Source organism: Hipposideros armiger, unplaced genomic scaffold (genome assembly GCF_001890085.2).
Source record: "Hipposideros armiger isolate ML-2016 unplaced genomic scaffold, ASM189008v1 scaffold_21, whole genome shotgun sequence".
Lineage (NCBI taxonomy): Eukaryota > Metazoa > Chordata > Mammalia > Chiroptera > Hipposideridae > Hipposideros > Hipposideros armiger.
The window spans coordinates 1,564,760-1,575,068 of record NW_017731371.1 but is presented as its reverse complement, the minus strand read 5'-3'; the positions used below and the strand labels follow the sequence as shown (position 1 = coordinate 1,575,068).

The 10,309-nt window shown below is 38.6% G+C and overlaps 1 protein-coding gene across 6 annotated transcripts in view; it reads left to right on the top strand.

Annotated features, from left to right (window-relative positions):
* Window positions 1–509: 509 nt before the first annotated feature.
* Window positions 510–10,309, top strand: part of CEP120 (centrosomal protein 120) — a 71,616-nt gene continuing 61,816 nt past the window's right edge. The window contains exons 1-5 of one of the 6 annotated variants that reach the window (XM_019635400.1): window positions 510–708; window positions 976–1,053; window positions 4,650–4,806; window positions 6,446–6,560; window positions 9,018–9,159. In XM_019635400.1, the coding sequence (XP_019490945.1) occupies window positions 1,005–1,053; window positions 4,650–4,806; window positions 6,446–6,560; window positions 9,018–9,159 (463 nt within the window). In that variant the 5' untranslated portion in view covers window positions 510–708; window positions 976–1,004. Of the gene's footprint in view, window positions 1,054–4,649; window positions 4,807–6,445; window positions 6,561–9,017; window positions 9,160–10,309 lie in introns of all 6 variants that reach the window. The other 5 variants (XM_019635402.1, XM_019635403.1, XM_019635405.1 and 2 more) reach the window with 5 other exon arrangements.

Sequence of the window (10,309 nt, the reverse complement as noted above, 5' to 3'; positions counted from 1 at the left end):
CTTGGTTACTTCGTGGTCAGGGATAGAAGAACCTATACCTTTAATTTCACTGCCCACGTGACAATGTTTTTGTTTTAGAGTAATTTCTGCTGTACAGGAAATTCTTGGGGAGCTTACGTCACCACCAACAGTTACAGTAATTACCGTATTGACACTACTTGTTTTTAATGCGTACACATTTGAGGTGCAGCGCCACGACAATTTAGGGATTTTAGAGTTCAGACTTAAGTCATTATTTTTTTGGGATTTGATTTTTAAGCGGTGCCGACACTGGGATCTGAACGGAGCTAGCCTTTTTAAAAAATCTCTATTAATATACTTCCCAGGTAGCGTCTGGGGTATACACCAGAGAATAAACTACGCTCACTCCTTTTAGGGGAACTTCGGGAAGCGTTTTCTGCAGCAGTGCGCCTGCGCGGCTGGTTCCCATTAAATCGCCCGCCTTCCCCCGTCCAACTAGTAGGGGGCGCTGTGAGGTGATGGACTACTCTTCGCCCTAGGGCTCTGGAACGAAGCGTAAAAGGGCAGGAGGCGAAGCAGGCTGAGGGGCGTTCTATCCTCCACTGCCATGCTCTCTATGACCCTTTGTCCTCCAGCCTCCCGGGGCCGCTAGGCCTGTGGGCCTGGTTGCTAGGCGGAAGCGGGGCGCGGCGGTGGCCGCTGCGGCTGCCGGGGCGTTTGAAAAAGCGGCTGCGCCGGCGGCAAAAGGTCCTCAGGCGGCGGGCTCGCCTGTACCTGCAGACGGGCCGGGCCGGGTGGCACAGCGATTTTTGCCTGGAGTCCGGGCAGGGTTAGGAGCTGGGCTGGCGGCCGGTGGCAAGGGAGCCGGGCGCGCTGCAGGAGGCAGCAGGACCGGGCCGCTGAGCTGGGTCCGGACGTCAGGGGCCGGGAGCGGGCGGCGGGAGCCCCGCCGGCAGCCCCGCCGGGGGTCACGGGCTACCCGACACTCACCCGGGTCCCTCTTTCCCCCAGCAGACCCCGCCTGCGGGCCGCAGACCGCAACCATGGTCTCCAAGTCCGACCAACTGCTCATCGTCGTGTCCATCCTAGAAGGTGAGCGTCCCAGGACTCGCTTTTGCAGCAGCTGCTTCCTGAATTTTAAAGAGTGGTGTGGGAACGAGGCTTTGTGAACCTTAAGAACCTTGTCGTCTTTTCTTTTGTAGTCCCCAAAGACTTGTTCAAAGTTGTACGTGGTGAGGTCTGTTAGGCAATTGATTTAAAAATCTCTCCAGGGAGTATGAGAGCTATTAAGGTTAGGTGATATTTAGCGTGACTAGCTTTAGCCCCAGAGAGTGTAGAAAAAACGATTTCCAGCAAAAGCAGCATGTCGATGACTTATATATGAGCTGAACGTGGGCCTAGAAAGCACGTTCTGCTCAGCGACCTCCCGGTAACACCAATTTGCAAGAATGTTCCTTTGACTCGGATACACGTTTCCTGCAATTTCAGAGTATTGCGGAGTCTTTGCAAGTCTTGGAGGACTTACAGGACCACGGTTGTCAAGAGGGTCTGCTCTACACGCTTTGCAGTTTAGTTTGTTGAATGATTGCCAGTGGTTTGTTGGAGACTTCATTGAGTGTCAGGCACTGTGCTGGGAATGTAAGAATGAAACAGCCCTGCCTGGTTCTAAAAGCTGAGGGCGTAGCATGGAGAATGTGTCAACAAGTAATTCATCAAGGTGAGGAAGAAGGAATGACCACCTCTGTGTGGGGACAGTTTTCCGAGGAGGTGACATTTATTTGGGTCCTCAAGGATGATTAGGAGTTTGTCAGGCGGAAAAAAGGAAGGGGATCCCAGGCAAAGGGGAACGCAGAGGGCACTTAAGTTATGGAAAAGCAAGGCAAATACTGTGATGCTGAAATTCCGCGTGGTTGGAGAGCAGATTGCGGGAAGTGGAGAGTGTAGGAGTTGAAGGTAAATTGAGGACAGGTTATGAATAACATACAAGGAGGAGCCATGTTGGGTGAGCCAGAGGCATGACTGGCTTTTTTTTTTTTTTACATGGGAGGTATTTTGTGGAGGCCTGGCACTTTTGGGGGGTAAGGAAACATTGCAAACCTAATTTTTGAGTTTTGGAACAGGAGAATGACCAGAAGCCATAAAGCGTTGGGGCAGTTTTAACTGTTAGGTTACTGATTGTTTAAAGACATAAGACTGAAATCCCATTATAATTTTGTTAACAAAAGCTTTTGGACTTAGAGCTGTGCCCTATTGCTCCCTTCAAGGATTTTAGGTTTTGTCTAGTTGGGAAGATCAAGTTAATGTGTAGGACATACTATGTTGTGATATAATATTTAAAATATGTGATATGGGCTGTAAACATAGTTTTGGGGGGTGCGTGGGGTTGATGGCTGAAGTGCCTTAAATGGTAAGTAGGCTTTAGATGGAGGGTAGAAGAAAGTTATTCCAGGTAGTTGGACAACCCAGGACGGTGTGGGCGTGAGCATGGTGGATGGAACACTGAAGAGGTTAGCAAGATGTTCAGGGCAGAGGAAAGTGAATATATAGGAATATCATGTTGAGAAATAAGCTTGTATGACTATAGAGCGAATAGGCCTTGGAGGATCTTGAAAGCCAAATAATGTTGTCAATAATAGGGAGGCAGCATATATTCCCAAGTAGGATAAAGTTTTGTGCAAGTTTAGTTTAGTAGCAGTGTGCAGGGAGGAGAAGCTGGAGTCAGGGATGTCAGTTAGGTGTTGCCACAAACATGTCTAAAACTATAATAGCATGTGGTCCTCCCTCCAAACTGTTCCTGTCTTGTGTTTGTATTTCTATCCATCATAACCACGCTTTTTCCTCAAGCTAAGAACCTGGGAGTTTTCCTCTTCCTGGATTCCCTCTCCATCCCCAACTTCCAAATCATCACCAAGTGTTGCTGATTTTATTTTTAAAACGATAGCAAGTGTTTCATATAATCTTTAAATGAATGAGTTTCCATTGTGAGTGCCTTGCTTTGAGGCCTTCATTGTCCACTTAATCTATTGTAATAATCTTTTCAGTAGTCTGTTTCATAAATGTTTTCTTCCTTTTTAGAAATATCTGTCCACATTACTGTCTGGGGATACACTTGCTAAAAAGCACATCTAATTTTCTAAAAATCATTCGGTGTCCTAAAGAATAATGTCTATACTTAGAATAGCATACCCTTTTTTGGCAGACCGCTCACCTACCTTTTCAGTCTCATCTCCCTTCCCACCCCCTATTCATATGTTCCCAGCTCTTCAACTATATTGAGCTACTTGCAGTTTCTTGACTGCACTTCTAGAAATGCCCTTTATTCAAAAGAAAATGATTGGGTTTCTACCATGAGCAAAATTTGGACCATGTAGTGGGTTTTAAGGATGAAAAAGACAAGGCTTCTGTTCTCAGGCTATTCCTTGTCTTTGGGATGAGGCATGCACCTGTTTACTTCACTGCATAGCTTCTGTTCTCAAGCTTATTGGAGGTTATAGTTATGATAGTCTGAAAATAATAGGTTTTTTGACATACGTGAAATTCATTTGGGGAACCTAGTGATTTTTTTTTTTTTTAGAGCAGCTGAAAAATGAGGTCCAGAGAGAAGCCTCTGTGAGTGCTAATTGGGAAAGCCGGGCCAAAAGTGGCAAGTTTTCTACTAGGGAGTTTCAATAAAAGCCTCCAGTGAAACTTACTGGTTTTCAATCAAGGTCTTTCTGACTAGCTTAATTCCTAACTAAGCTTTTGCCAGGGTGGGTAGCAGCAGGGATGTATTTACTTAACAGTGGTTATAACTCCCCTTACCAAGGTTCTGCTCACCAGAACTGTAAACAGGTTGGCAGTAAGATTCTTGCTGCTTCTTCCTTAGTTCTTTAGCTTTCTGTTTTCAGTGTTTTAAGTTTGTTTCTTTCCACTAGACTCTCTCTTCATTGAGGGGAAAGTACTGTTTTATTCTTTTTGCATCCTATCATCTGACATAATACCTGACTCTGAATATGCCTTCAATCAACAGTGAAAGAATGGGGTCATGCAGTGCAAATTTTGAAAAGTGATGCGTATAAATAGAATATTTTAATAGTTCTTGCAAATATACAGCATTGTTCTTAAAAGTAGAATGAATGAATACATGTGTTTATTTTTCTTTAGCTAATTTGCAAAATTTTCTTAACCGTGTTAACAGGAAAATTAATATGCAGGTAAATTTGTTTTTGCTAATTTGATTATTTCCCAACTCTCCAGATGACTGTTCTGTATGAAGTGCTGTTATAGTAACATCTAAAACTTGGTGTAATCACATTTTTAACTCTTGATCTCTAAATGTTATTGAGATCATTCCTGCTCAGGATGTGAACCAAGGACAACAGTATTGACATCACCTGTGACCTTTTTAGAAATGAGACTCTCAAGCCCACCCTAGACCTCTGAACCAGTACCTATAGTTATACAGGGTCCCTGGGTGATTAATAGGCACATGAATATTTGAGAAGCACTAGTTTATAAATCATAGTTTTCAGTTTAATTCATGTTTCTTACGAATCATGAATTTGAGTGTATATGTAAACGTTAGCAAGGTAGTTTGTGGAATATTTTACGTCAACCACTCTTAATGTATATCAGTTTTTAAAATACATGCTAAGTGATCATATTTAATTTTTGTGTACTTCTGATTAACCTGTATAGTCTTTTTCCAGGTCGCCATTTCCCCAAACGTCCAAAGCATATGCTTATAGTAGAAGCAAAGTTTGATGGAGAACAGTTGGCTACTGATCCTGTGGACCATACTAACCAGCCAGAATTTGCCACGGAGTTAGCCTGGGAAATCGACCGGAAAGCACTCCATCAACATAGGTGACTGCTATTTTCAATTTGTTATGGTCTTTTCAGGCTGTTATAAATAAATCAATTTCTATATCTCATTAGATTATAATAATAACAATAATATTTGTTGACTGCTTTTTAATGTGTCGGAAAATTTGGCAAGTCCTTTGCAAACAATAATTCATTTAAAAATCAGAACAAACCTATGAAGTAGGTATTATTATTTCCCCCATATTACAGATGAGAAAACAGGCCTAAAGGGTTAAAACAACTTGCCTAAAGCTAGTCAGCTGGATAATGGTAGTGCAACTGTAGAGCCTAAGCTTTTAGTCACTTCACCTAGCTTTTATATTTTCTAATGTATGAGAGAATAGATATTCTATTCAAGAAGTCCTATAATAATGCCTAATTAATATTAAATATGCTTTGGAATTCACTGTAATTTATATTAATTTATTTATATTTTATCTGGCCTACCAAAGGTATATAGATATGTATATAGTATAATTATATAAGGGACTCTTTCTAATTAATTTTGCAGTTGATTTTAAACATTTAAACACTTTATTGGTATATAAAAGCAGACCTAAAGTAATAGCCTCTTATTTATTTCATGAATGCTGATGACCAAAAGCAGGCAACAACACTGATACTTTTATTTTAAAAAGGATTGAAAATATATTTCTTTCTGGGAAACACAAAATTACTTTATTACTTGCTCTTTCTGAATACTAAATCAAATCAAAATGCAAAGTTAAAAAAATGAGAGCAAGGAAAAATTTATTTTCTTCTATTGCTAGGTCATTCCATGGGTTTATTTATAAAGGTATTAAATTCTTAAAGAATATCAAAATTTTTTATTTTTTCAAATAACTTCTGGATTATCTGCCTAGACAGAACTGATAGATGTTAGCACCTGCATTGGTGGTGGTCTGTACAGTTGTGTTACTGTCCAGTGGTACCACTCTGAATTTGTAGGCTAAGAAAATAACACAGATAAACTAAATATATAAATGATGATTTTTGTGCCAAGTGCAGGTTCCCTAGTCATTCCACTAGGTAAAAGTGATGGCAAAATCTATTCAGCTTTCTACAAGAGCCAGTAGAGGGGTTCCAGACTCAGAAAAATCATGCTATGCCAGTCAAGATCATGCTTACAGAACATTGTCATGTATTACATTAAATTATTGTTAACATAATTTTAATAGTTTATGATTTTATGGTATTTCATTTTTTAGTTTATTTCCATTTTTAGCCAAAAAAAGAGCTGTAAGCATGTATGTATATTTGTAGTTTTATGTGTGTGACAGTATAAGAAAAACAATTTAAAATAAATGTTAAGGACTCATGGTAATTTTTGACTTAAAAGAGTTCTGTGCATTACAGAAGCTTGAGAAACATTGACCTAAATGACAGCCTCTTAAATGAGAGAGATTAAGATTTTTTACATGTTAGTATGAGTATATTACTGAGTTGGTATATCTATAAGTAGATATAATTAGTAATTCTTGCCACTTGAAGAGCTTTTCAGAAAATATGGGATAGATATCAGTTATCCAACAAAATTTTAGTTGTTTTGAAAGTAGGCAACTTTTTAAAGGGAAATAGAAAGTCAGTTCAATAGTAAGTAAAAGCTATTTTATTTATTATATAAATTGTTATGTTATAGGCTACAACGTACTCCTATCAAACTCCAGTGTTTTGCCTTGGATCCTGTGTCTTCAGCCAAGGAAACTATAGGTTACATTCTTCTAGACTTAAGAGCTGCTCAAGAGACAAAGCAGGTACTGCCCTTTTGATGTTTGTTATGTTAGACAGTTGAATATTTTCAATATGTAGCAGATTGATGGAAAGAACATGGGATATTGGACCTTATAGATCATGGGTTTCAGCCATTATGGCAGTTCTTACGTTTTAGTTTATGAATGTGATATAGAAAACCCTGACCTTCTAATCATTTCTTTGACCTAGAAGTATCTTTCTCAAAGAAACTTCTCTTGAGCTGGTACCTGTGTCCAGGTTGCTATAACCTTGAGCTTTAGCATGTGCAACTCCTGAGCTTGGCTTTCAAAGGTCCCTTTCTAGCATTCCTTGCTTCAGTGAATGGTCAGCACTCGCTGTCCAGTTATGCAAGCTAGAAATATAGAAGTCTTCCTTGATTTCTTGACTCCACTCTTCCTGCCTCCATAGCCACTCTTTCCAGTTGGTTTTTCCCCTTTCCTGACCCATCTACTACTTGGCATTTTCCCTGCTAAACCTAAGCCACCATCATTTCTTACCTTGGCTATCATAGTAGCCTTCTAATTGGTTTCCTGCTCCCTGCTCCTTGTGTTTGGTACATAGTAGTCAGAGTAAGTGAACTTAGTGAAGTGCTTCGCTATGTCTCCCCTTCCCCCCATCACACACACAGGAAGGAAGGAAGGAAGGGGGGCGTGGAGGAAAACTCAGGGTCCTGATTCCTTTGTAAGTGCTATTGAAAATGTTCTTTATGTCTTTTGGAGTATCTTCCCACCTTTTTGTACATTACTGACTTCAGACATGGCTTGCTTTTAGTTTTTCTTGATGTCTTTGTTTTGTCACAATGTTTTTAAGAAAATAAATTTTAAAAATTAATATCTTTTAAAATTCTCTATTCTTGATTTGAATCTTAAGCTAGGATTCTGTGAATAACAGCGTATCTGTTACTAAGATGTTTGCTGCTGCTAACAGCGATATTTGCAAATGAGCCGGGCCCAAATTTGGAATCATTCAAAAGAAACTGAAATTTTAAAAATGCTTTAAAGGAAGACTTGTTTATCCCCAATTCTTGGGTACTCATCACCAATCTGTCCTAGGCCCTAAAAAGGATTTCTTTCTTTTGTGCCCCTGGTGTTTCTCCTACCCAACTTCTCTGCTGCAACTTGCAAGTGTCTAGAAGACACGTCTGTGGCAGTCACTTCAGTGATAGAGAAGGTAAGTCCTCTTAAAAGGAGGACGCCTGAGAGGAGATCACCCCTCTAAATACTCTTGGCATTCTTTTTTCCCTTGTCTTGTTCATTTTGACGGTTTGCCATATTTGTAATCAAAGTTAAGGAAAAATGTTTGAAAATTACATTAGTTTTAGGAAAACCAATTGTTGTCTTGCTTAATTCTTTTGTTTGCCAGCAGAAATATTTGAAGTTTGCTGGTAGAATATTTTAAGATAAAAATAATTTGATTTTCTGTAAATAAATGGAAACATAGAAATATCCAGATTTATTTTTCTAAGTTATATAACAGAAATATATCATAAAATCAAGTAGATATGAATTTTTTTTTCAGGCTTATGCTTAAAATTAGAAAATAAGTATAACAACAAACAAAAAATTGTGTTATAAGAAGTGCAACATGAAAGTACCACAACAAATTAGGAAGTTTTGCCTTAAAAAAAATAACTTGATTGTGAATTTTTTTAAACCTGTGGCCTAGTTAATCCTATTTTTTTTTTTATCAAACAGAACTTGAATATAAAACAGCAGTTTTTGGTTTTAATCAGTATTAGCACCAGTTACTGTGCGTTTATAAAACAGCGGTCAGACTAAGAATGTTGTTTCTAGGTATTGAAATGGTGCCTCTGCTGACCAGTGAGTGGTTCCTGCACATGACATGCGTGGTCTTGGGCCATGAGGTTTTGAAGGCTGGTTTGGGTACTAGAATTTCTAAGGTTCTGTGAGAAAGCCTTTATTTATATTTTAATAACAGTCATGTACATGATTCAGAGCCCAGAACTCAACCATTATTAGACCTTTACTTAGATTTTGTTACTGTTTTTATAAACACAAAGCTTTTCTTTTCCTCATCTGATATAAACAGAACAAAGCAGAAATGTGGCAGACAGAAAAGATATAACAGAAAAAGTGAAAAATTAGGGGTTATGGAAATGTAAAATTGGTCTTTTCTGTTTTTTAAGGGATGAAGTGCGATTGGGCACATAGAGTAAAAATAGGAAGAAATACATTGTGTTTTCTTCTCTTTAATATATTACTTGTTAAAGCATAGGAATAGAAGCACAGAAGGCTTTCTAAACTTCTACTTCAAGAGGAAATTCAGTTAGCTTCCTAAGCAGGATTAATTTCTTTTGAGGAAAATGAAAAAAAAAATTAAATTAAAAACAGGCAAAAGTACTAAGAAACTATAGGAAATATATTTATAGCCTTACAGAACATTTCCCATTACTGTTTATTTTCTATTAACTGTTAAAATGTTTTGTTGCTAATCTCCAGGCACCAAAATGGTACCCGTTACTGAGTAACAAATACACCAAGTTCAAGTCTGAGATACAGATAAGCATTGCTTTGGAAACAGATTCAAAGGCACCAGTGGATAGTTTTAAAGCGAAGGGAGCTCCTCCTCGAGATGGAAAAGGTTTGTGCATCATCTCTAAGGATATTCTCTGAAAAGTTGTATCTGTGGGTAGATCTTTAGGGAGGGTAGTAGGGTATTATAGAGAGATACATGCCGAAATGTAAACTGATTTTATTCCAGTGTATCAAACAAATGTGACATTGTTACACATTCAGTGCTTGTTGCTCTTAGCCTTTGTTTACAAAACTTAGAAATTGGGAAAGATTTTCTTTATATGACAAAACAAAGTAGAATTTTGTATTGTTTTAAAAAATTGCTATTTGGGAAATTTCCATGTTTGTAACTTCATTCCCTGACAGTGAGAGTCCTATCACAATTATTATTTTGATTTCAGGCTCTGCTGACCTTACTATTTAATGGCTACCTTTATTAAAGTGCATACTTATCAGATACTGTGCTAAGTGCAATACTTTTATTATTTAATTTGACCTTCTCAATACTAAAAGCTTTGCAGAAGAAAAACTGGAGACTAAAGGAGATCGTAGTTTCCCCATACAACTAGTAAATGGCAGAGCCAGAATTGGAACCTTGGTCTATGTGACACTAGAATCTGTGCTCTTAGCCATGATGCTATTTTTAGTCATTGCTTCAGAAAGCTTATTTCTTCAGGGTTAACTCCTGGAGGAGTCAAGAAGAATTACTTGTTTATAGGGTATGTGTGTATGCAATTTTGATAAGCCCTGAGATATTACCCTCCAAAAGGTTATACTAGTCTGTACCTACCAACATGGACAATGCTCACTTGCCTGCATTCTTCCTAACATTGAATGTTGTCTGTTATTTTAGTTGTGTGTAGTTTTTGTTTTTTCCTTAATCAATTTGAAAAGTCCTGTCCATCTCCATTCTCTTCATACTGAAGCCTATTTGGTTATATTAGTTCTCAGAATTGTTTCATGTTTTTCTCTTATTTTTGAGAAATATCCAAATGTTTTAACATGGCATTCTAGAAGGCCCCTTATGCTATGGCCTCTGCTTATTCTTCCAGCCTCATCTCTCTCTATATGTCGGTCCTCCATCTATGATCCAGCACATCACACCTATATCAGTCTCTCTAACCACATGCTTTCTCTTGCTTCTGAGTCTTTCCACATATTGTTCCTTCTGCCTAAAACACTCTTTTTCACTCCCTCATTTTCTATTGAGTCATCTC